The 27,599-nt window shown below is 34.3% G+C and overlaps 1 protein-coding gene and 1 long non-coding RNA gene across 4 annotated transcripts; one reads left to right on the top strand and one right to left on the bottom strand.

Annotated features, from left to right (window-relative positions):
- Positions 1-9,812: 9,812 nt before the first annotated feature.
- LOC110737960 lies at positions 9,813-12,104 on the bottom strand. Its single transcript, XR_002514521.1, has 2 exons — positions 11,661-12,104; positions 9,813-10,437 (listed from the first exon to the last, which is right to left on the bottom strand). It is a non-coding gene; the product is annotated as an uncharacterized LOC110737960 (long non-coding RNA).
- A 2,576-nt stretch (positions 12,105-14,680) lies between these two features.
- LOC110737961 (protein EI24 homolog) lies at positions 14,681-27,342 on the top strand. Of its 3 annotated transcripts, none has more exons than XM_021918305.1 (11): positions 14,681-14,903; positions 15,018-15,083; positions 16,302-16,452; positions 17,344-17,396; positions 18,889-19,020; positions 19,324-19,387; positions 19,639-19,703; positions 19,809-19,891; positions 21,212-21,288; positions 22,118-22,233; positions 26,909-27,342. In XM_021918305.1, exons 1-11 carry the CDS (start codon positions 14,785-14,787, stop codon positions 26,973-26,975), a joined length of 993 nt encoding a protein of 330 aa, XP_021773997.1. In that variant the 5' UTR covers positions 14,681-14,784; the 3' UTR covers positions 26,976-27,342. The 3 variants fall into 3 exon arrangements, with proteins under 3 accessions (XP_021773997.1, XP_021773998.1, XP_021773996.1); XM_021918304.1 differs by having other exon boundaries at positions 14,682-14,903; positions 19,639-19,724; XM_021918306.1 differs by lacking the exon at positions 26,909-27,342 and having other exon boundaries at positions 19,639-19,724; positions 22,118-22,237.
- Positions 27,343-27,599: the final 257 nt, after the last annotated feature.

Below are 27,599 nucleotides of genomic sequence, written 5' to 3' on the forward strand. Positions count from 1 at the left end.
AAACATAGCTCTAGCCGAACCTCGCACAAGTATGTGTATACCTCAAAAAGGTCTTTTTAAGGGTTGTAACGTAGTTAGGCTAAAGGTTTGAAGAAGAACGGGATAAAGGCGCAAGACCCTCGATAAGCCCCCAAGGTGTGCAACCTTGCTTTTGAATATTTGTATTATTATGCTTAAGGTTTCTCACTTTTAAATTCTCTTTTATATTTTTGCTCTCTTTTTATTGCTTTTGCATTTTTCATGTTTGAGTCTTTTTCTATAAGTGTGGTCAATCCCGATCATGCGGACTATCACTCACTTGGCATTCATGTTTCTCAGGCACGGTACCGAGCACTCGATAAGAAACACAATTCGAGACGTGTTCATATCAAAGACATGTTCAAGTCAAAGACATTGGAACACTTGCCCTTTTGTACACTTTTATTATTTTTGCTATTTTATTTATTTTGATCTTTTGAAATCACTCAAGCTTTTTAAAATTGCATAAGATGCACACTGTCCCATCCCAATTCAAGGTTAGGTAGATATGGGTTGGAGAAAGAAAGGTCTATCGTTAGACGAGGCGCAAAGTGGTTTATCAAAAAAGATTGTATATTTTGAAGGGTGAAAGGTATGATATGGCTACAAGGGGTGCCTCAAATCATTGGTATACCTTGTGCTTAGTTTGACATTTTTTTTATGCAAAGTAATGAAATGATCATATGCAAGAAAATAAATGCTCATTTTATTAAAAGAGAGAAAAAATCTACAAAGTAAATCTAAGGGAAAAAAGTGCCTATGCTAGACTTATTAGGGAAAGGAAAAAATGAAAAAGAAATAGAAAAGAGGTCATGAAATCTTATTGTTAAAGCTCGCCTCTTGTCTTGTGTTGTTTTCTTTATCATCACTCAGTCTTCTTGCTAGCTAGAGGCAATGGGATCTTGTTTGCCTCTATGAGATCTTGAATGAGATTTTGAAACCCGTAGCATTCATCCTTGGTATGATTGTTTCCCTGATGGTACTTGCAATAAGAGTTGGGATTCCATCTCGAAGATCGATTTTCTGGCGTTGGATCTTCAGTAGGGCCGATAGGTTTGATTAATCCTCGACCATAGAGACGATCGAAAGCAACGTTATAGATCATTCTAATGGGTGTGAGCTCTCTTTTGGGTTTCTATTTAGATCCTTGATTATTCATGGCTAAGACTTCATTGTGATCAAAGGTACTAACATTGTTACTAGAGTGGGCATTTTCGGAAGAAGAAGGATTGTCATTCTTCTTTCCTTTCCAGCCACTGTCGTTACTAATTGTTAGTAGCTTATTGCTTTGCAAGGTCATCTTCGATTTTAATACCGGTGTCATAGACGACCTTGAAATATTCAAATTATGTTGATATTTTAAATGCTTCGAATACTTATCTTGGAGATTCTTGATAAACATCCTTACGGATTCTTTTTCGGTGGGCACCTCAATCATCTTAGCGGAAGTTTCCCTCCACTTATTAAAGAAAGAAGTAAAGTCTTCATTCTCTTTTTGTCTTAGCATCTCAAGTTGTCTATAGTCGGTTTCGACTTAAATATTACACTTATATCTGTCAATGAAAGCGTTTTTTATTCCATCCCAAGTAGAGGTTTTCTCTTTATCAAGAGAAAAGAACCAATTTTGACAAACGGTTTCTAAAGACATTGAGAATAAAGAGTGAAAAATATTCTTATTAATCCCCTTAATGTTCATTATTGTCTCGAATGCCCTTAAGTGGAAGTAGGGATTATCTGTTGCCTTAAACTTAGGGATGTCAGTGGCATTGAACTTCTGCGGAAGAAGCTCCTTGTCCACTAAGACCCCTTGTGAGCTAATGCCCTGGAATCTATAGTCATTGGATATTTTGCTCAAGCTTTCTTGCATGAGATCCATTTGTTGTTGTTTCACAGGATCATTGATTTGAAGGGTTAAAGCCTTTAACACCTCAGTCACGTCAGCCATTTGCTTCTTAAGCTCATTGACTTCTTCTTGACTTGCCATTGTCTTCTTAGCTTTTCTCTTTTGACGAATCGGTTTATCAAAAAGTTGAACTTGAATAAAGGTGTTGTCTTTGCCCTTCTCTCCTTGACCAAGTACTGTGGAAAGGGAAATTAGGGATGAGTTTTGATTAATTATTTATTTTTACTCAAGTTGTAATACCCCGTATTTTTAATGTATTCTATAAATTATTTATTTAATTATAAAATATTTTTGGTCAAACTATTTTAATTATTGGATTATAAATAAAGCAAGTATTTATATTTGGGTCAATAAGTATTTAATCCAAACGTAGCCCATCTTTATTATGAACCCAATCATCCTTTTTTACTTTTGGGCCACCTACTTCATCATTTAATTCCATTATTTTTATGAAGCCCAAACCTACCCTAACCTACTCTACACTATAAATACTCCATTTATCCCCAAAATTTCCCACACAAAAAAGTCAATTGGTCAAGGTAATTATTTCTCCTCTTATTTCCCTTTTCTTATTCTTTTTCTTTTTTCCTTTTCTCTTCTTTCTTTTCTTATTTTTTTTCCTTTCTTTTGCTTGTTCTTTCACGTGGGAATTCATGAATTCCAATTTTCTACCACTCCCAACAACACCAGCTGCCACTGCTGCCCGCCAACCCCACCGCTGGTCTGCCACCACCTGCCACGACGCCGCCGGCCAGCAGCCGCCCAGCTGGCCGGCCACCACCCACGGTGGTTCTTCCCTTCTCTCTCCTCTTTTATTTTGTTTTAATAATTATCCCTATAATATATACTTTGGGGTTTTGATTTTAATTGTTTAAACATGATTAGTATGTTCTACAATTGTGTTTTGATGATTAAAGGTTGTAAATTTTAGATTATAAAGTGTTTAATTTTCAGATTTTATAAAGTATTAAAAGCTAGGGTTTTTATTATTAAAGTATTGACTTTAGGGCTCTAACTTGCAATTAATTTGGTGGTTTTATATACCCATTGATTGGAAGTGTTAATCAAGCTTAAAGATTGAATCTTTATGGAGTTTTTATGAGTTTTTAATTAAACTACAATGCTGGAATTTTGCCCAAAGTACTACTTTTGATGGTTTTATGAAAAGGGTTTAATTACCCATAAAAGAAGAGTTTAATTAAGGGTTTTACTATAATTTTCAGATTATTTTAAGTAGTCTAAAGTGAAGTTAAGTTGCTCGAAATTGTGTATACAAGGGTAATTAATATAGTATTATTGTCCCTTTATGTAGGAGACTTGATTCGGGAATTATTGTAGTGTAATCAGCTACTTTAAAGGCTTAATTAAGGTACGTACGCGTACTTAGCATATTTTGATGATGTAGAATCATGCTAGGTTTGATTTCAATCAATTACAAGTAGTATCATGCTAAGGTTTATGTATGGAATTGTGAATTTATGGTGTTTTGTGATTGAATTGTGAAGCATGAATTATTTGTGATGGTTATGGATTGGAAAATTATATTTTGGGCATGTTGTGTTTGAACCACATTTTTATTTATGGCATGTTAGAAAGCATGATTAATTAAACTACATGTTTAATTATGTTTGGAATATTGAAAAGGAATTTTATTATGGTTCAAATAATTTTTATTGATGCTTTAAGCATGAGGAAGGAGCTATATAAGTGTCTTTGTGCACAAGGAATAAATTGTATGTTGGTGCCTTTGTGCACTTAAGGTGTTTTTAACACCGAGGGATAGGATTTTTGGCGCATTATGCATTTAAGGTGTCTTTGACACTGAGGTAGAATTAAAAAGGGTTCAACATTAAATAATATGTGGTCACTAAGTGTTCAAGAATTAATTTGGTATGTTTGGTTGATTGAATAATTATTGTTGATTGTTTTCTGATGCTTTGAGAGTCATCACCAAGTCCAATAAAAGGTAAATAACGTAAAGTGAAAGAGATTACGCACCAAAACTCTTGGAACGTATATACCTTGAGTATGAACAATGGGGGGAGTTATGGGATTTTATATTTAACCATAACTTCTAATGGAGTACAGGACGCTGTACATTCCTTTTTATTTATTATTATGCGCAGGAATTCCGCCACCTTTGAGTGGTTTTGTCGCTGGCACGGTTAGCTCCCGTGTCAGTTAACCTCAATTTATTTGGGGGAGGTTAGTAGGAGGAAACCCGTTCGATACGTAATCAACGCTAAATAAATTATTTAGTGTCTAGTTAAAAGTCTTGTTGAATGTTGTGTGTGCTTGTTCACAGGTGCATTGAGGTAAGTGTGTGTTGGTAAGTGAAAGCATGATAGTGTGTTTAATTACGCTTATGTACTCACCTTTGCTGATTGTGTGTGTTTGTGTGTTTTGGCCATGTCTTTATCTTGGCCCTATGATGACCCATTTTTAATGGAGAATAGTGGAGACAAGTAGAGATAAGTTTTTCAGGTGTTGAGGCATATTCATGATGGGGTATGAGTGAAGAGCGAATCATGCTAGTTTATATTAGTTACAATGTGCTTCTGCTTTAATTATTTATGCTAATATTTATATGTGGAGCTAACATCAAGTTTTGGATTTGGTTTGGTTTTTAATAAGGGTCTTTAATGGTTCCAAGTTGTAGGTTGATTTTCATTTTACTTCGCTCATTTTGGTTTTAACTTTACTTTGGTTTGGTTAGCTTTTCAAGTTGGTTTGTTTTGGAAAGGTTTTTAAAATTAGTCTTCCGCTGTGTATCTTTGATATTTGCCTTAACCGTTTCCACGGTGGCGGTAATGTCTTAGATATTCCTATTTAAAGTTTTATACAGGGCAAAACAGGTATTTTAAAATAAAGGAATTTCTAGGGTGTTACACAAGCACTATTCAACATGGAAGAGAATGGGAATAGATTGGACCCCCCACTCGAATGACGGAAAACGACTAATGCATGAACCTAAGACATGGTCATGGTGACATATACAAAGTGTGTACTAAGACTAGTGAGTGTAAGTGACATGTTAAGACTTGTGCCATGACCATGTGACTAGACTATGTGACTAGACTCGAACAAAGACTAAGTTAAGACCTCACATAAATGCATTAAATCGGACAGGCTGTAGTATTTTAGTAATTAATTTTTATCTGTGACTCTGATTGGGACGAAATCAACGCCAAATTAAAGATAAAACTCGGGGCTACAGATCCATAGACTGTACGACTCGTAGTTCTTCCTAGAACTCTGGCTATGACCAAAACAAGTTGACGCTTGTGCAGTATACGGGAATAAAAATCCGGGTTGACTTAAAGGAACTATGACTCGATTTAAGGTAGATTTTTTTACCTCAAATTAATTAATCAATTGATTAAGAAAATCCTTTTATTCATTGGTTAGTTTATTAAGACTTATTTACAAACACAAGTCAAACCAAACGGTTAGTTTAGTCCCATAATAAGTATGCACAAGTAAGAGATGCACAAGTAGTCAAGTAGTCACAACATGATGCAATAAGTTTGCAACCTAACCATGGCTCTAGTTCTCTAAAGTTCAGGATATGGATTAGTCAAAGAGGATCCATGGTTATGAGTCCTGATGCACCGCGCGGTAGCCTTACCTTTGGAAGGGTTGGCGCGTGTGGGTGGGACCTCGCGAGTTAAACTCGCTTCCACTGTTTGGTGAATTCAACAAATTCGGATGTACCCTTTTTTGCTCAGAGTGTTCAATCGGGTAGATGGAGCATGTATTCCCAGAGGGTTATGTCCATATGTAGAACATATATGGGTTTCAGAAATAAGATAAAAACTCAATCAGGAAGTAGAATCGAGCCAACAGTGCTAGAACTAGTCAAAACAAGAAGGCAGATTTCTGGCTCGGTATTGGAAGATCACGGCGCCACACAACAGAGTCCGTCAAAAAAAATATAGCCCTATCACCAGGCGACAATGTTGTCGTCGGGCGACAGAGCCATATCATTGGCGACAGGCTCTGTTTTCTAGACGCTAGTTCCTACATGCCTCAGCAACTTTCTGTGTTCTTAGAATTTTCCAGTTTTTGTAGTATTATTTCGATTCTAGTCGTGAAAGATATTTCTCGAATTTCCTATGTGTAAAAATCCTATGTTTTTTACTCATTACGGATGGTCTTTCCAATGAGAATCTTTTTTATGCAATCCGTCCTACCTGGTATATTATACTCCCACCAAACCCAATAAGCGGATGGGAAATATCCTGGAGGGCATCTTCTGGAAAGTTCAAATTTTTCAGACATCCTAGGCTGATTATGTCGAACGAGCTGTCAGTATCAACTAGCACCCAACCAACCTTTATATTAGCCACCTTCATAATGAATACCATGGGGTCATTGTGAGGGGCTCTTATCTCGCCTCGATATGCCTCGCAGACCGTCACTTCTGGGAAAGGCTCGTCCTTCACCCCCTCAGCATGCATCACACTCCCCAAATTCCAAGCATCCTGCTTGATTCCCTTCATGGTAGGGCCACCTGCGACAAAGCCTCCTGATATAACGGCCACAAAACCATAGTCAATTCTGTTTCCATCATCTTCCTTGTTAGCTTGCTTTTTCTTCTCGGATTTGTTATCTGTCCGAGTGTATGTGAATTTTGATTTCAAGATGTACGAATTCAACATGCCCTTTTCGGTCAGTTTATCCAGCAATCTCTTCAAGTTAATGCATTCATTGGTTTCATGTCCCACGACCTTTTGGTAATGGCAATATTTGTTCTTGTTGCGATACTGGGCCAAACCTCTTAGTGGTTGGGGCTTCTCGAACTCAAATGTATCTTTGATTTCCATCGGGATTGAGTAACAATCCTTGTTGAACTCAACTGTGGTTTGTACGTCTTAACCTTCTTTGATTTTGGTTGCTGTGTGTCAGCTACCCAAACTTCCTTCCGCTTGTTTCCTTCTTTTTTCTTTCCAGCCGAGTCTTGCTAAGAAGGTTGCTTCTTCTTAGCCTCCTTGGTCGGTTGTTCTGCTTTGGTAAGCGAAAAAAAGTTAGATGCCTCAATGTAGGCTTCAGCCTCCCACAGTACGCCTGCGTATGTCCGAATATTTTTCCTGGCTAAATCAAACTTGAAACCATTATGCCTTAACCCCCGGAGAAATTCTGAATAGGCCATTTCATCCGGTAAGTTATGAATTTGGGCTATTTCTTTATTAAACCTCTGGACGTATGAACGCAATCCTTCATTCTTTCCTTGAACGATTGTTGCTAGTTTTTGTTCAAGCTGGTCTTCCTTGGGGGAATGTTGTATGAGAAGTTTCCAACAAACAATAGATTGAGAGTGGTAAAACAATGATGCATCCGGCCGACAGACTGTCGAACCAGTCCTGCGCCAATCCCTTAAGGGTGGCTGGGAAGCACCTGCACCATGTGGCATCGTCCACACTTTGCAAATACATCAGATTTCGATATGAAGTGACGTGCTCTTCTAGGTTTCCTATACCATCATAGGCGCCCACAAGTACACTCTTAACCTTTGCTAGTTGAGTGGAGTTGAGAATTTCTTGAGAAAACGGAGGCGGCTTATCATCGAGATTTAACAAACGCATTTTTCAATCAATTAGTTGAAGCTGTGCGGACGGTCCGTCCAAGTAAGCTACTTGGTCTAACGGCTGGCCATATTTCCCGTACTATCCGAAGGAAGGAGGGTTAGGCGGCAAAAATGCATTAAGATTTTGGGGGTCTGATATTGAATCGGCTGAGCAATTGGAATGTGAGTTTGATTATGATGAGCTTGGCATCTACTAGTCCTGGCCGAGCTGGTATATTTACTAAGAGGGGGTCTGAGAATTCATCCGGCATTATGGGAATAAAGGTAGTGTCCGAGTAGGGTGCTCGTTCCCGTTGTTTATGCCGAATGTATTCCCTTGCATCCTTCCAGCGTCAAGAAGACTCAAGCTCTTCCCTACGAGCCTGTCTGGTCTGCCCCCAGCATGTGTTTTCTCTAGGAACCTCGACAGATTCGTTCGTGGTACCCTAGGAGATCTTCCAGGTCGTCTGAAAGGGGTATTTCCAGCATCTTCGGCGTTTGTTGCCTTGCTCTAAGTCTTCTTGTGAGTGCCCTTTCCTCCCCTCCTAGGCTGCTGCCTAGAGGAATAAGGCATCTTAACCTAAAGCTCCATTCGGAGCTTGCTCAAGGAAAGCTTAAGTTAACCAGCAGTAACTGGAGGATCCTTAGCCTCATGGAATGAGGCGATCAGTGGGCCACTAGAATTGATTGTTGCAGTTATATCCTCTACATATCCGTCCTCACCAGGAGTAGGACTTGTGTTTGGTGTCGGACCATCTATTGCCATAATGGATGAGAGTCCCCACAGACGACGCCAAATGTTTCGGGTGATTTTGTGATTCCCTCAGACTCTGGTCGCGTTCTTCTGACAAGTAGTTTGAGACACCCGCATAACACGAATATTCCGGTGACGGAATATACGCCTCCGACGGTTAAATTAGTAACGGAATATTCCGGAGTTGTTTTGTGCTCTATTAAATGTTGTCTTGATCCACCCCTCCCATTATAAATTATAAGGGTAATTATAGGGGTGGGGATCTTAGCTTTTTAGGGTTTGTACCCTAGAAAGACGTTTTCTGATTGACGGCGCAATCAGGTAGGGACACGTGTCCTTGAGGAAGTACCGTTTTGCGGCTTTCTCGGGATTTGGGCCTCTTGAAGTAAGGAGGCCATTTTTCTCTCTTATTCGGGTGTTCTTAAATAGGGTTACATACGTGGCTTCTTCCTATAATGACATGTATCGCCTTCTGATTGGGCCAAGTGTCACCGCGGGATTTGTCCACATGCTAAGGTAATTTTTCCCCCCAACACATTGCAATGTGCCTTGATAGCTCAGGACTCACTTTGTGATTGTGCTCATTAACAACTTTCTTGATCTTCCACACACCATCATTGTTTCCTTGCCTATACATCATAACTAGACAATCACATTTTTTACTCTTCTTCTTCTTAGATAGCTCATCAAAAACCATAATCCTCTTTCCATTAACCCTTCTCCTGTATGTTGAAATTCCGTAACACTCACACTTCCAAACATAAGTGCTATATGTCATTTTCTTCGTACCATCAATCTTTCACCCACCTATACACACAACCCCAATGATCGCGGGTGGAGACTAGGTCGTTGAAAACTAATCTTCCCTCGGTCAAATAAATTTTGTAATCTCTCAACACACCCTTATACCTAGCATAGGAGTAAGTTGAGGGTCGAACCACTAGGAATGGGAGATGAATGTTAATGCTAAAGCTAAGCTATCTCGAAGTAATGAAGTAAGGTGTGTCTATTTTAAACAATCAAACAATCGAAATGAAATCAAATTTATCAAACACTAGGGTTAGGATCCACATATACTCGCAATGGATATAACTAATTGGGATTGGAGATGACTAAGTCGAGTGTTGCGAGGGAAAATCAATTAAGCAATCAAGAGAGTATGGTAGGCTTATCTCCTAGAGGTCAAACTAGAGTCAACCAAGAGAGACTCTAGCTAGGAATCTTGCAAACCTACTCAATCGACAAAATCAAGCCACAAATCAATTTTCCGTATCAATGTGAAATTACAATGCATTCTAGTGCAACAATCAAAGTTAGTTACTCTTCAATTAATCACACACATGCATTTAATTAATCAACCAATTTAATCACTACATAAATTCCATCAATTTCCCCTAATTAGCATCAATCCATTACTCATATATGCTTCACCATTCCCCTAGCAAGAGAACTACTCACAATCCATGGAAATCAAGATCAAAACTAAGATAAACAACAATTTCATCATCATCATATCAATAAAACTAATTCAATCACAAATTCAATTCAAACTTGAACAATCAACAAAACTATTGAAATCATATGCTAAAAATTGCTTTAAAGTAAAAGAAATCCTTACAAACTTGCTTCAATTCAATGGAGAAAATGCTAGAATCATCAATCTTTAATCATCAATCAAGAACTTCTCACTCTACAATCTAGAGTTTCTCTCTCTACAAAATGATCTAAAATTCCTATTATAATTCTAAAAATGAACTCTCTCTCTAAAAATAGAATGAAAATCTATATATAGTAAACCCGTACTGGCACAGCCAACTATAAAGGGGAGCGCGGCCGCGTAAATCTTGGTACAGAACAAAGACCCAGACAGGCGCGCCCGCGCCACCAGGCCGGGCGGCCACGCCATAGTCGCGCGTGCCCGCGCCTGGGAATAGGGCAACCCTCTTCACCATCATGTCGATGCTACTCGTGCGTTTCACTCAATGCTCTTAATAAACACAGGACCTTGCAGTTTCCAAACTCCAAGATTGTGGGTTCAACACGAGAATTCGTGCCCTCACGGCTTGAAAGCACGACCTAGAGTCTTTAGGAACTTGCACTTCTCCATGCTTGAGCTTCAAATGGAGAACATTAGGCATCCTAATCAATGCCAAACTTGGGAAGGGGCCTCGGGAATCTTTGGATAATGACCCTAACCTGAAAGATGAAAGAAAACAAGCAAATAAAAGAAAAAATAACAAAATAAACCAAGAAATGCATAAAAATAGAAATTCAACTAAGAAAATGCAAACTAAAGAAATAAAGAGTAAATTTAAGGAAAAGCTAAGGAAAAGAGTTATAGAATAGCATGAAATCCACCCTTAAGAGAACCAAATGAGTGCCATAAATGACACTCATCACTCAAATCCCTCTTGTTACCCATATCTACAATAATAATTATTCATGTCATTCCAAGTAATAAACTCCATTCCTACTTCTAGATGAGGTAATGCAGTTGCCCCTAAACATCTTCCTGATCCCGAACTGTACACGTCTGCACTATGTAAACCCAAACTACAGTCGTCGTTCACTTAAAACCCTCCCCGAGAATGCTACGTTCAGCAAGGTCCTTATTTAACTAGGAATGCTACATTAAGTAGGGTCCTTATTCAAGTCAAAACCCTCCCCAACATCAACATCAATATTCAAGTCATCATTCAAATCAAATTGTACACTATCATCACTGTCACTGTCTGAAGAATTATCTGAACTGTAGTTTACATATGTGCTCCCCTCCATAACCTGGTTCACATTATACTCCTACCTAAACCAACAAGAAATTTATCAAAACAAGGTCCATAATTCACATAACCGTGGAATATGCTACTGTTGCTTCTTATTGTTGATCACAATCCTGTTGACTTATGTCTGCTAATTTTAGACTTTTAGGCAATCACCAATAGACAAGATACAATTAACTGTCATCAAGGATTGACTAATAAAAGGTTGTGAGTACAGATTCTAATTGATGAATCCATATAATAATTTTATCAACACAACACAACTACAAGATGAATCAACCATCGCAAAATCAACCACTACCAACATTTACTAAATCAATTCCTCATCAACAACAATATGGTTTAAAGTTAAAGAAATCAAAAGCATAATTCACATAACTACAAGATGAATTACTACAAATCATTTAACACTAATAGATAATCTTTAATCAGTTTATGTTTTCCCCAATTAAGAACTGAACACCACAACTTTCCAAAGTTCATATAATTCACTATTTACTCAACTTTTCAAAATAAAAAATTCAGTTCGATTTGCCAGAATCAACCATCGCAAAATCAACCACTACCAACATTTACTAAATCAATTCCTTAACAACAACAATATGGTTCAAAGTTAAAGAAATCGAAAGCATTACTTACCTCAGTCATCTCAATTTCTTTGTTCGCCAAATTCTCATAATCCATTTTGCCAACCGCACAACCATTTATTGATTAATTTGTTTAGCTTACTCAAATTGCGGGAATTAATTAGTCGCAAAACTATGGTTTCTCACAAAATCGGGATTTGATCTTTTACAAATACCGCTCCTCGCAACTCTTCAATACTGGTTTGTTCATTTTTCTTGCTTAGCGGCGTCTTCAAAATGAAAGGGGGGAACTCCATTAATTTTTTCCCCAAAATTTTTAGAGGGAAAAATTTGGGGAAAATTTTGGGGGATTTTTCACCTGCCATGTTGCTGTGAAAATTTGGGGATGACATCTCTGGTACAAAGGAAAAAGGAAGAGGGTCCCTTACTGTTGTACTATTTTTTCAGTTATTTTGTTTGTAGTAAAGCTTTTTAATATTTTTTTAATCCTTGGTTGAGTCCAAGTTGGACTCAAGTAGGTAGAGACCAAAAATTTCTAAAAGTTGCATTCCACATATGAGGAAAATCATTCAAATAATTCAAATCAAGTCCAAATATTTTTCTGTCTTAATCAAATCAACATTATTCGAATACGACCCAAAAGTAGTGTCGATGCTCTCCCATCAAAGAGGCTTTTAGGCTTTTTTCGGGTCGGGTTCATGACTTTAACAAAAACAAAGCATTTTTTGGCTTTCCCAAACCTGCCATATTTTCAGGTTGGGTCAGTCGGGCTAGTGGGTTAGGCCAATGTTGATCACCTTTACTCAATATGAACAACCTGCTGGACACTCTCGTAGATACACTTTAGATTTTTTTTTTGAAAGACCTTAGAAAATATTTAACAATTGGGTCTAACGACTAAAAACCTCTTTCAGTTGAAAACCTTCTCATCCAAAGCCTAGTTTACCTTGAGAAATTCCATGATTATCTTATTGATAAAATAAACAATCAATAAACCTATAATAAAGGCGAAAATATCATCCCCGAATTGAAAGCATTTCTTGTACATTTTATCAATGACACTTGTCATTTCCTGGTTAAAAATTTTCCCGCGTTTTTTTCCTTTTCCTTTTTAGTTTTTGACAGCATTTTCAATCCAATTATATTTAATTAATTTTTTTTACATATATTCTATTTACTAGGAAACTCTTAGTTACAAAAACTAGATAAGCCCCGTGCAATGCACGACATAAAAAAAATTCATTGAAATAAATATATATTTTATATATGTCTCGCATATGAGATAAATTATAAAAACATAATCATTAATTGTCATTTGCAATGATATTTAGATTTTATTAATTTTGAAGAAGAGTAAAAATTGAAGCAAATTATGCATTACGAAGTACTCTTTAATCGAGAGTAATTAATTGTTGAAGCCAGATAGTCATTCATAAATTCATAATATACATATGGAGTAAAATATAATAATTGTCTTTAAAATAATAATTGTAATAATTTAAGGTAAAAAAAATTAAATAAGAATATAGTGTCAACAATTGATTTAGGCGGGAAAATTTTTAACAACAGCTTGACATGTGTACAATATTAAAAAGTGATGATATCAGTGGTTGTTTTAGTATATTTATAGATAGATACTAACATTGATTGAAAATAATGTATTGGAATATATTCTTTTCCAAAATTATTATAATATTATCGATATCAATTTTTTTTTCTCTAACTTTTATCATTTGATAATAAAATTTACTTTAATTAAAAAAAGAAAAACAATTTTGGTAGCATACTTTGTATTAATCTTAAAATTATACGTAACATTTAAAAGAACAAAATAAGTTTGTTATAATATACTTTGTACACAAACATATATTGAAAAATTATTTAATTATTATAAACATTTATGTGATTATTACTAAAGATATATTCAAAAAGTTGATTATTGAATACAAATTATCCTAAAGTAAAATAAACTCAACTAAAATTTCATATTATGTCGATCAAAGTGACAAATGTGTATGAGTACGTATATGGGTACTAACCTAAGCTAATATTTTAATTTTCTTATATAAAACCTTAGCTTCTAAGTTTCTATAACTATGTTTATTTATTTAGTTATATAGGAAAATTTGTCAGAAACAACCTTTTAAAGTGCCCACTTTATTTAAAACAACCTTTTATTTTATTTTTTTTGCAATTTCAGACCACATTATAAAATTTTTCTATCAAAGACAGCCAAATGTTATTTTCCGGCGTTGACTCTATTTTTCCCGATGTTGACCACGAGTGTGCGAGTCACGTGACCTCCTATATTGCTTAATACACCCCTTTTCCCTCCAATTAACTCCTATTAAAACTCCTACTTCTCTTTCATCCCTCTTTTAGTACGAGTGAATTGGAGGGAAAATTGGTGTATTAAGCAATACACGAGTTCACGTGTGTTGCACACTAGTGGTCAACATCAGGAAAAATAGTGTCAATGTCGGAAAGTAGCATTTGGTTGTCTTTAATAAAAAAAACTTTATAATTGGTCTGAAATTGCAAAAAAAAAATAAATTAAAAGGTTGTTTTTAAATAAAGTGGACAATTTAAAAGGTTGTTTCTGACAAATTTTCCATTTATATAATTCAATTCAATAACCTTTACGTTATTTAGTATTGGTATAAACTATTAAATTATTTTGTTATAAATAATTTTTTTTGGATAAATTATCGTCGAATTAACATTATTATTTATTTGTTATAAATTTAATTATGACCATGCATGACACGGGACTTAACCTAGTATTTTTTTTAAATGACAAAGTTGTAAATAGATGCTTTTTTTTTTTTTTTTTTTTTTTTTTTTTTTTGGATAAAAGACTAAAACCAAATACATCTTTTTTTTTTTTTTTTTTTTTTTTTTTGAAAAGACCCAAAACATCTACTTCGGGTAACAATTAGGTGTAAAACATTTGATTAACGAGTTATGTTCCTTTTTTTTTTTTTTTGAAACAACGAGTTATGTTCCTCGTTTACCCTCTTTTAATCTCTTTATCCCAAACTATAAAAGAATATTTGGAACTAAACTAAATCAATTTAATTCTTTTTAAACTCAACGCCTTATGTATTAGTGTATTACGAAGTACTTCTACTCTATTTCTCTTTCTCTCTCTTCTCACGCTTCATAGTAAATTAGTAATGGCTAGTCCACCAATTGGAGAAATTACATTAGCAAAGCTAAAGCAAGGATCTCTTCTTTGGTTTCATGGTTTCAAAGAGGCTTGTTGCGTTCATAGAGTTGCTATTCTCTGTTACAGGTTTATTCCTATTTTTATTATTTTTGAAGAAAATTTATGTTTTTAATTTAATTATTAACCTGCTGAATTTTATTTATTTTAGATTGAATTAATTTGATTTGTTTCACTTTGCAGGTCTAAAAGCCTTTTGGTTCGAACTAGTCAATGTTTTCTCTTCAATGGATTTATTTTTCTGGGCAGGTAGCAAAAATCATAATCTTTATTTAGTTGTAGTTTAATTTGATTATTGTTTCACTTTTGTTTATATTTATTTTTAATCACATTGTTAGGTAATTAAAAGCTTATAATTTTGTTAAATTTGGAAATTTTTTGGCAATATATTAGTTTTGTACCTAATTAATTGGTTTAATTTTGTCAAAATTTGAAATTATTTGGCAATATATTGATTGGCATATTGATTGTTTACCTAAGTACAAGTATTTATATTCATCCACACAAGATATAATGCAGAACCTTGCTTTCTATTTATTTTCAGTCCACTTTAGGATTGAAGTTAGCATTTTTTTTTCCTAAATTATGGTTTTATTTTGATCTTTTGCTTGTATTTTCAATTCCTGGGTGCATATAATATAGTCAGGTTGTTTGAAACTAATTCACAGCAATTTCTATGTTAAGCACATATGTTGTATGCTGTAGATTTCATAAACATAAAATTTTCTTTCCACATCATTTTTTTTTATGTGATTTTATCTCGCAAGTGAATCTAGCTACACGAGGAAGATGGACGCAATAATTGTTCTTGTGAGTATATTAGTTTTTGTTATTTGGGGTTGTGTCAAATCAAGGTTAAAGTTAATGAATACATTTTGTAAAAAGTCCTCTTGTTTGGGACACCTTAATTGGTTCTTACCGGGAGAGAACAATTTGTGGGTAATGATGTTGGTGGGTGCTGTTGGTTGGCTCGCCTGTTTTTAACCCCTTTTCATGTCATGTTGATCTGTTTTGGCTAGAATAATACCACGTCAACTGTGAAAGAAATTGAATCGATTAAAGTTTCTTCCTGTGGTTGTAAAATGACAAAGGATGGTTTTTGGAATGGTTTCATGATCCAAATTTTTAGGATTATTGTGGTTGTTGAGGCCTGTATTATATTTGGCTTTGCGATATGTATGTACCAATACTTGCACATCTACATATAAATGCATGTATGTGGTTTATGTATCTACCAGTGGTGGAAAATTAATTTTTTTTGATGAGAATAGTGACCTATGATTTTTATCTACCATGCTTGTTTTAAAAGCCTTTTTATCAGTAACTATTGACTGCAGTCCTTTTGAATTGTCTTTTTCTTATTTGTCTGCTTATAGATAATGCTGTTATCATTACCTTCATAGTTGCTAGTCATATTACACTCATGTTCCAGTATTATTGATATATCTTCCATATATGTTGTTGCAGTGTATATATATTGAAAGCATTTCTTGTTCCTATGTTGGAATGGATATTGCCATCTCAATGCCCTCATATTATGTATGATGATGTATGGAGATATGGAGTGATTTTGACTATTTATTCGACAATGCGAAAACTTCTGATTCAACTCATCTATGTGAGTTTTGTTTTCAATTAATTTGTAGTGTTATCCTGTACATTTTTTCTAGTTTCATGGCTAAATAATTTGCTTGAGTAATCAGTTACTGTAGACTTATTGACATCTTATTGTTCAGTCTGTGAATCTTGTCATTTCTTTTCAACTGACATCATGGTATAAATTTGGCTGTTCCTGAATTTATAGATGACTCATATCAAGTCTCTGTAACATAGGATCATGAATTGATGTTGTTATGAATTGATGTTTTCTCCTTGAGATGCTTGGTTTTTTTTCTTTCCTTTTCCCTTTTATTTATGAGATGTAACATATGATATATCCATTGAAAAGTTTGCCATTGTTAGAAAAAGAGAGTCAAGTTTCCTTCAAATCTAATTGCAAAGTTTTAGTTAACAATACACTCTCAAAGACCAGATTGGAGAATAAATACTAAAATTTGAAATTTATATTTAAAAAAAAAATGCTTGATTGATATCTGAAATGCTCTATATAAGATCATATAATTTATGACTTCTGTTGTGTGTGATTTATATGTCATCATCATTTGCAATGTGATTACATGTTTATTCTATTGGCTGTTTGGAATCTAAAGGGTTATTGGCCATAAATATCCCTGTCCTCATGGAGTCTTTCTTTGCTATCTCCTCATTATGAATTCACCACAGTTGCCTTGGTCTTAGGTAATTTTGTCTTTCTTCCCTGTGACGTTCCTCCTTTGAGTTGTTTTCTATATGTTTTAACTTGATAGTATGTGGAAAATTACTGATTGGCGCATTGCTTATATTTTTTGTGGTTCCTTCTTGAGTGTACTTTTTTCTTGAGAATGAATATTTTGCAGACCTGTTTCAAACAATTTTGAGTTTGAAAATTTTGTTTGCCTGTTTAATGCAGCTGGTGTGGTTCTATCCATTGTACGTGTCCAGCATTATACTGAGCAATATCTGGTAACTTTTAAATGTATTTGCTTTTATCTTCTGGATTCTTACGCTTAAAGTATAGGAAAAATTGTAAAAATAAAACGACCTTTGGACGGTGTTTCAAAAATAAAATGACCGTTATATTATTCCAAAATAAAACAACTTTGACATAAATCTACTCAAAATAGAACAAAAAATTAGTAACCTGTTTAAAAGGTTATTCCCGAACACATGTCGTACTACAATTGGCTAGGATTATTTTTGCAATTTCTTTTTAAAAAAATTTGATTTTTAATTAAATAAAACAATTTTTTAAAAACCATCTTTCTTTTTTTTTTTTTTTTTTTTTTTTTTTAAGAATTTTTTAAAAAAATTATCTTTGCTCTCTTCCTCCTTACTGTTGGCCTCTTGCCCACACAACAGACACAACCCACCATAGCCCGACGCCGACCTCCATTAGAGAACCTTCCAATCTTGTAGCCACCTCCCGTTCCCCCTTACCACCGCTCAACCATCCATTGCACCGTAACCCACCTTGTAACCACCCTGAACACCTCGAAACCAACCCCAACCACCCCCTTGAAAGTTGAAACCACCATTAAACCCCACTTTGCACACCTTAAAACCCACCCGCGGCCACCCCTTGGATCACCCGATCCCCTTGAAACCATCCAAAACCACCTCAAATCGCTCTTACCCACTCCACACACCCGAAAATAACCCGCAACCCCCAAGTCGTTGAACCCAGGCCACGCGAAAAGGGTGGGGGCTCGGATGCGATTCACCAACATGGACAAGCTAGGGTGAGGTTTGGTTGGGTTTGCGGTTTGCTGACGGCGACAGGGGTGCGTATGGGTGGGAATTCGCAAGCAGGGGGCTAAGGCATGACAGTGGGATTTTTTTTTTTTTTTTTTTCATTATTAGAATTAAAATTAATTTATGTAATAAAAGCCAAAAAAAAAATTACCAATCGTATTGTGATACGTGTCACAATAACCTACTAAATAGGGTTCCATTCGGTCATGTTCTATTTTGAGCAGATGTATATCAAATGTCGTTTTATTTTAGAATAATCAAAAGGTCGTTTTATTTTTGAAAGACTGTCTAAAGGTCGTTTTATTTTTGACAATTTTTCCTAAAGTATATTGTAGTATCATAGACAAATGAATCTAGTCTATTTTCTAAAAGTTGCATAAGTAAAAAAACTAGAAGCTTTTTGCATTTATGAATTAAATAAATCTTTTCCCACAACACATTGCTTTTCAATGAAAATAAAGGCAATCACAGTTGTCGTGTTTTTCCACTAAGATGAATATGCAACAACCCTTTTTTATTAATTCTCATCCTGGCACTATATTTTTTGTTTATCCCCCTATATTTTCGTAAGCTCTTGAATTGACTGTAGTAAATGCAAAAGGTTTAAACATTGGAACTGTTAAAGAAAGTTCTCTTGTCTTTTTTCACAAGTCTTCAAGTTTTATTCATAATTTTAAGGTTGTTTAACCTTCTGTTTGTATAGGTACAATGATATAGCTAAGCATGGGTTTATTGCTATGGGGAAACATAAGCATTCAACAGCACCGATGGCAGGTGAAAAAGAGGCATCAATTGCACAAATTCCTGGTTCAGATAAATCTGCTGGTCTTGGAGGGTAAATCTCAAATGTGATTGCTACTATCTTTTGAATATACACTTAATCTGTTTTTATAAAATATAACCTCTCTAAGTGACTGTCCTACTTATACAAGACATAATGCTGAGTAACTTTGGTGCTATCTCCATTAGGGATAGTTGTCATCAGACTTGATTGCTACTATTTGCCCAATTTTTAGCGTGATTGATTTTGTACATTAATCTTATTATCAATTTGTTGGTTGGAACCGTATTTTTAATGCCGGAATCATTTTACATTAAAATCCGTATGATTGAATGTTTTCTCACTATCTACTTCTAGGATCATGATCGGAATAGGAGAGCAAGTCTACTCAATTCTTCTCCTGAGCTTCTTCTTCCTAGAGGTGAGACTACTTCTGATGTTTTTTGTATGTATTTTTTGTCACAGGCATGTAAACTAGTCATCATTATCAGTGAATGTTGGCCTCTGCACATACTATGGTGAAGAAATGAGCTGCTTTTCTCTACCCTCCACGGCTCTAACCCTTTTCCTCTCAATGTTTTTTTTTTTAAAAAAAAAAAAAATTAAAATTAAAAATTTAATTAAAAGAAGCTGGTTTGATCCTACCTTGACTGGTCATGGTGACATATGCAGGTTTTTGCCACTGGTTTCATACCATATGCTGGGAAAGCACTCAATTTCTTGCTACTCTCCTGGATGTATGCTTACTACTGTTTTGAGTACGTCCTCTTGTTTTTTATTCTATGTACTCTATTGTATTTGCATCTGTTTGATTTTGAATATCTATGATGCTGCTCTATCAGGTACAAATGGAATCTTTCAGGAGTTACACTTGATCGAAGGCTGGACTTCTTTGAGTCCAATTGGGCATTTTTTGCTGGTTTTGGTATGCATGAACAAACAATTATTAAGTGATTGATAAATCCCATGATTGTTGATTCATATTTCTGTAACTTTTGAGTCAATTTAAAGTCAAATCTTAATATTCACCATTATGTTGGGTTCAACCCTTGTTAGTAAATTCGAGTTTCTGGATAGTAAGTGATATAAGTTCTTTTATTGAGCTATGAAGAACTTTATGTTTTCCTTTTGCTTGAAATTATATATTTTCATGATAATTCCCGATTGACAAATATGCTTTGTAATTTAAGTACAAGGAAATCAAATGTATTAATTTAAATTTAACTATTTCTTTCACTGTCATTTTGGCCATATGCATAGAAGGCACATCTTGAAGTACAAATGTACTTTAAAGTTGATTTAAGAAGTACAAATGTACTTTAAAGTTGGTTTAAGAAGTACAAATGTACTTTAAAGTTGATTTGGTTTTGATACAAGTAAACCAATGTAAATGTAGTTAATTAGGAAATAGGACAAAGTAACTCTATTCTAGACACGTTGAAAGTTCAATAGCTTAATAGGTCTTATACATACAAGTATGTGGACCAATGGTGTATCCAGGATTTTGATATAAGATATGCACAATTATATACTCCGTACTTTGATAAGTAACAATGATTTAAGCCTGGTTTGATAAGCTTATTTATTCATTTATGACCTCTTGTAGTCCCATTTATAGGCTGGTGCTATTGTGTTATCTTTATAACTTTTGACAATTTATAGTGAGAAAAAAAATCAAGATTATGTCATAATATGAAACATTTTGGGAAAAAAAAAAGTATTCAAAGACCCACATTAATATGATATAGCTCTACTGTATATTCAAAATACTACCTTTATAATCTTGCATATTCAAAAGTATTCAAAATACTACCTTTATAATCTTGCATCAAGTTGCCTTAAATAGTTTTATTGAAGCATTGAGTAGTGCACACCCTTGGTTTGTTGTGGATCTGCCTCTGATGTGGACCAATGAGCTCAAGATCCATTTCGGTTTCAGGGTATTTTTTTTGTTTTAATTTTTTATTTTATTTTATATTTTTCTACTTTTTCATTTTCAAATGATATGGTTATGTTCTTTGAAATGAACTTAAAAGCTGAGTCCTTTTAAAAGCTTTCCAAAATGATGTATTATGTGGACTTGCTAAATTATTAAATATCATTGAGTGGATTGAGGAGGTAAATATATAGATTAAGAATCTATCTATAATCTTAAAATTTCAAGAAAATACATGGGTCTGAGTCAATGAGATAAGAACAAGATTCTTAGTTTGTCTTTTTCTTAAGATTTGGGGCATGATTTCAGGAAGTCCATGTGTGCTGGCAATTTTCTTTTTCCCTCCTCTGGAGAGCTATGCTGTCATGGCCACTCTTTTTCCTCTGGTATGTTAGCTCTGCATTTTCTTATATCGATATATGGATTCCTCTTCTTGATTTTAGAAAATCCTTATGGGCATTATGGACATTTTGTTCTGTAGGTTGTTTTACTAATGGCTGCCTAGTTATTGGTCAGTGAATCCATTTTGATTTCCCTCTTTGTGGCATAGATGGATTCAATGCAAAGATCTCTGGATTCTTTAACTCCTAGGGATCAATTATTGAATAATGATTGCATAAGAGGGACTCTAATGGTTACCTTGTGTTATGGCAATTTTCCTCTAATTGTGAAATTATAATGAAATGCATTCTGCTGGTAAAAGTGTTTTATCTCTGTAGAAGTCAAAAACCTGCTTTGGATACACTGTTACCTAAGAAACTAACTGATATTATATATTTAAATTAATTTATTATAGCATAATCCCCAAAGCGACATATATGATCAGTTTTCCATCCTATGATGACATGTATCTGTTTTACCTAGCAAGCATTGTCTTGAATTGTTTTCTCTTCTCTTGAACAAGTGAGTGTCAGGATATATTTGGTTGGTAAATATTAGATGAGATTTGGAAAGAGAAGAAAATCATTCATACCGTGTTAAATGGTGTTCATGCATTTGCACAAGGGTTTAACGTTCTCAGTCACTTAAGTTGCTGGAATTCTAAAATTGATGAAAGTAGTTATATTGTTGTTCTTTCTCTCTTTGATTGGAATTTTAGGTTAGGAAAACATGGTATATCCTTCAGACCTTCGGTGGACTTGGTTGTTACCATTTATATCATAGTAATTAAAGTTTTCTCCAATTATATCTGATGCTCTCAATCTCTTCTTGAAGTTTGTTTTGACAGCAACAGGTTCAGATGCTGATAATCTAGTATCTTCACCAAGGAAGCAGTGGCTTGGCATAGGATTAGGAAGGGTTCCTATATTTTGTGGCGCTGATACTGTCTCGTAAGTATTCCATTTCTTTTCTCAATTAAAAGCTTTGATTCTTTTAACAATCTACAAGGCATAAATGTGTAGTTGGTACTGAGAATTTAATATGTGCCTAGCCACAAGAGAGTATGAATACCTTGTTTACAATGGGCTTGTTCTTGATATTGTGCAACTTTAGTGGGTTGACATCTCAACAATGAGAAGATTTTTATGAATTATCTTAGTATTCAGTTTGTCACCATATCAGCTCTATGCTACTTTCTACTTTGATAGTCGTAAGTATTTTTGCTACATTGTAATCGGAAAAATATGATGACAAGCTGAGCACAGCTTTGGTCAATCCAAACTTGAGATTTAGCCAAGCTTGAAATTGTGGAGCTCAGACTTTTCAGGCTCGGCTCGACTCGACTTCTTTACCAAGCTTGAATGTGTCGAGTTATGAGCTTTAACCAAGAAATTGCCTTTCATGCTACAATGTCTCATCATTACTTTTTGTAATGATTAGGTCTGAATGCCTAAGTGTCTAAATGTTATCCACATAAAAGGAAAAAAAAAAAATAGAATGCTTACTCATCCAATCACAATGGAATTTTTGTGATTTTGCTTATCAAGGCCATACATATATTTCCTTGCTTGTTATGTGCACAACAGCTAGGTATTAACACTTAAAGTTCTGATACATTAAGATTCTCATAGGTATTTGTTGAATTTGTTAAGTAACTTATAAAACATAACTAGTTTCCTATATTTTATTTAAACTAATTATTTTAACCCTCATTACGAACTTCTTGACCCAATCATAGTTTGCTTAGGGAGCTTTTGGCTCAAAAAAATTAGAATGGAATGGATTGGGGACTTATACCAAGGAGGTATGGATTGAGAACCTCATACATATGTCAAAGTGTTTAATTAATCCTTGATTGTGAGAGAGAGAGAGAGAGAGAGAGAGTGAGAGAGAGTGATTAGGGTTTGATTCTTGGGGGTATGGAGTTATAATTTTACAGGGGTAAGATTGAGGTTCCTTGGATTTGAGCTCAGTTGAGTTTCTCACTAGTAGGCTAGAGCTGCTAGACTCATTAATACTCCTCATAAGAAGAACAAAACACCCGCTAAAGCAAGCAAAAAGAAAAAAAAAATCAATTATGTTTAGGATAATAATATACATTGCAGAAAGCCACATTAGTTTGAGAGAAATGAGTAGATAGGGAAACCATCTTGTCCCATAAACAAAGCCGGAGAAGACGCCTGACCATGATAATCCTATCATTTCTTTTCCAGCCAATTAGCACATACAATAACAGATATTACAACACCCATTTTGCCTCTGAAACTTTGAACTAAACTGGATAATACATAACACATGATGAAACAAAGCCTTGTTTGGCCTCTGAACGCATAGATGTTCACCACTCTCAAGTATGTACTCTCTCTACATTCGCTGTCCATACAGATGCTTTCACTTGTCTGGGGACTATAGCCTTCTAAATAATGGCATAAAGGGGGGAAGTTGTAAAATAGTAACAAGTAAGAAACCTGAAGAGTTCATCACACAACATATTTAAACAAGCAATTAACTACTTACGATAGATGCATACCCAAAGGATACTCAACAAGTTAGCCCGGTGTACTCCCCTAAAATGACAATTCCTGATATTTAACCCCCCTCTTCTTCCTTCATCCTCTCACTTTCAAATATGGAAGAAATTCAAGAAAATACAAGGCCATAGCTATTACGAGCGTCGTATGCTTCATTGCTTCCTTAGAGCTAATCGTTGTTTCATTCATTTAGCTTTCTCAAGATATCTCCCTTGAGACTATCCCTTATTGAAGCTCATGTTATGGGGCAATTCTTGGTGATGGATCTAGATATGAATAAACTAATCTTTGGCACTGTTTGGTTTGTATAGGGTAAAGGGAATGAAATCAAGAAAAGGATAAAGAGGGAAAGGAAATCAAAACCCTTTAATATTGTTTGGGGTATTTGGTCATTCACCTCCGTTTTTCCATCATCATTGCACCACCACCTTCTCCCTTATTCTTTTGGTGGTGCCGCCACTCTTTGTTGTTGCTACCTCCTTGCCCTCACCCTTTAGTGCTTCATACCCGCCCCTTGCCGCCACCCTTTTTCTCTCCTTTTTCTCTTTTTGCTTCGTCACCATCATTGAAGCTTGAGGCTTTAATAGTCAAAATGTGACCATAAAAACTCTAAATCTAGAGTTTGTGGTTGAATTTGACATCTAATTCCATTATTGATGAAGAAAAGGTAATAATTTCCCATTTTAATGTTTTTTTTTTTCCAAATATTTAGTGTTGTGTGGTTGGGAGTGGGTATCAAGGTAATATGACTTCAGTTATTTGCTATCAGCAGTATTACTTTTTGTAATATATGTGCAAATTGGTAAGTTGGCTACCGGAGAAGGTATTTTGAGGAATATTCCATCCTTATTCATTATTATATTATTTTATTTTCCTTTTTTTTAAATAAATATTACTTTTGTTTTTCAAAATATATATTAGTTAATAATTTTCTTACTACCCAAATCAATAATGTCATACTACTTTGTTACGTGGCTAGTTAAATCCCCTTCCCCTTTTTCTTTTTGTGTTGTTCTGAATATACTTGAACTAAGCCCCCCATTATCAATTGTAGAGTTTTATTTAGGTGAAAATGTGTCAATAGGATTCCTTACCTTATCATGGGTTACATTTGTAGTGCTTAATGGAATTCTTAAGCATTAGAAAGATTTTTTTTTTAATTTTTTTTTTTTTTTTTTTTTACACCAGCTTTAGAAAAAATATGTTCCAATATGTTTATTAAAAAGCATGTGTTACTAACAAAATTATGAACATCAGTAAATGTGCTGTATTGTGAAGTTCTATAAATAAATAAAAATAAATAAATTTCTACTATCACACAAAAGTAAATAGAGCATTTAATAAGTTAAACCCCATGCATTGTACGGATGTTGAATAATTATAAAAACAATGTAATTATATAAAACATAATGAATTGATTCACCCGGTAGGCCGGTATTAAAACGCATGAAGTATATTAAAACGATAAAAACATGTGAGAAAAAATATTTAAATATGTTATACTTATAATGTGCAAGTGTCCCTTTAGATTCGTTTCTAATAGTATGTAATTGATTGCATTATTATATTGATATAATTTGTTTCAAAAATTGTTTTCAATATAACTAGTATCCTCCTACTTAGCTTGAAAAACTGTAGAACTAAAAGAGGATACAAGAAAACTTTATGATGAAAAACAAAGGGGTGGGGCATTATTAATTTAGGTAGTAAGGAAAATAATAACATAACTAGTTATTTGCCCGAGCAACGCTCGGATGTTCATAGGAAAAAATTATATTTATATATTAAATAATATTATAAGTTTGTATTTGTTTATAAATTGTGTATATTTTTAAAATTTAATTTATTTAAATTTGTTGTTATTGTTCTATTATTTAGGCTGTATATTCTTTTTTTTTTCTTTTTTTTTTGGAAATAAGGTTGTATATTCTTTTTGTTTTTATTAATTATCTTTTTATTTTCAAAGGAAAATAATAATAAAAAAATAAAAAGTTTTTGGCGGGAATTTTTTTAATGTAAACGTGACATGTGTACTTCTAGAATATTCTTGGTGATTATTTTAGTATTTAGTATTGATATGTATCTAGCAAAAAAAAAAAAAGTAATATTCAATATAAAAAAATAAAAAAAAATATAGAAAATGAAGTAGGAAATGGAGAAGAGAGGTTTTGCGGTGATGCGGCGGTAAATGGAAATGGAAGTGGACCCATAGACGGAAAACCCACCGGAATTTTAAAAAAGGTAGGAATCTGAGTAATTTTTTTAATTTAAGTGGTGGTAAAATAAAATAAAAAAATTAACGGGTGGTAATTTACAAATTTTCCTAATAAAAATTCTGAATCTTCATCTTAGGCAAATTTTTTTGTACAATTTGTTGGTGCTCAGTTTGGTTTGAGTTTGCCACCTATTTTTAGAGTTGTATTTGGTTATAGTCATTTCAGTAATTCAGTTTAAGGCTGCAACTGTCTCTAAGTGACTTCGACTTTAGGTCACTTCAGGTCTAGCTAATATCAGGGTAGTTTAAGCCAAGTGTAATTTTCTTGAAATTTCAATTCACGTTTATGTTTTTATTCTTGGGCTTGGGTCATGTTTTAGCTTCATCCTTTATATGCCTTGCTCCTCATGATGTTATGCTGTCTTATTATTTCACCTCAAGTAACCGTGTTGGGTAATTAAAACTGAAACATGGGTATCATTTCGCCTCAGCATCATCCTCCTCCTCTTTCCTCCCTCCTTACTTCACCGATGGCTACTCACTAGTCACTACTACCTTTTCTCACTTTTCATTTCTTTCTTCTACCCAATGCATTCTATGATTCTCCCCATCTCTTGACTCTCCCAACTTTTAACGTGGATTGAGATACTAAATCTGATGTCTAGAAAAAGTGTCAGACTTCTTACTGTGGTTCAGTTGCACTGTTTGATCTTGAAGAGTAAAAATGCTGAAATAGTTAGCTACTTGTTGAATTGGAGTGCTTGCATGAATTAAAGTCATGGTTAAAAATCTATTTTATCTTTTTCACAGTACTGAAGAATCTGTTATATGAATCATTTCATCTTTGCCACTCGCAACTTACGTGCTCTGTATTTGTAGGATGAAGGTCTTGTCTTTCCTCCCTTTGAGATCGCAGGAGCTGAACCAAGGAAAGAAGGCACTTTAAGAAATTCTTAACAATTAATGAAAATCTCAAGTGAGTCTATTACAAAAGTGTCATTCTGGAGGAATCAAGTGCTCGTGCTCATTCTTTTGTCTTCCTCTTACTTTACATAGTTTGAGGATATTTTATTCATTTTTTCTCTCTTCTAACATTTTTTTTTTCTAATGTCAATTTGTAATGTTCCTTTGTAATCAGGGGAAGATCATCAATTTCTTTTTTCTCTCTTATCAATATTGTACATATAACAACTTATATACAAATAATACAATGTATAGAGCTTTAAGAACTAGTGTGCAACTTGGGTGATAACAACTTTTGTACAATATAATGATGTATATACTATACGATATGAGTTCTTGCTTTCTTAATATGTACTACTTCTTTTTTTATTAATTGACTCGTTTTGACTTTAGCTCTATACACACACTCCCATTTGACCGTGTTTTGTGATTTTAACTTTATGAAAAATATACTCCCTCCGTTTTTAAATACTTGCTCTATTTCTCTATGCGCGGAGTTTTAGGAGAAATTAGAAAAAGTAATAAAATATGTAGGTAATGGGGTTGGTGGAAAAATAAAAAATGGTAAAAAGCAAAAATAGTGGAGAAATTGGAGGAGAGAGAATAT

Source organism: Chenopodium quinoa, unplaced genomic scaffold (genome assembly GCF_001683475.1).
Source record: "Chenopodium quinoa cultivar QQ74 unplaced genomic scaffold, ASM168347v1, whole genome shotgun sequence".
Taxonomy (NCBI): domain Eukaryota; kingdom Viridiplantae; phylum Streptophyta; class Magnoliopsida; order Caryophyllales; family Amaranthaceae; genus Chenopodium; species Chenopodium quinoa.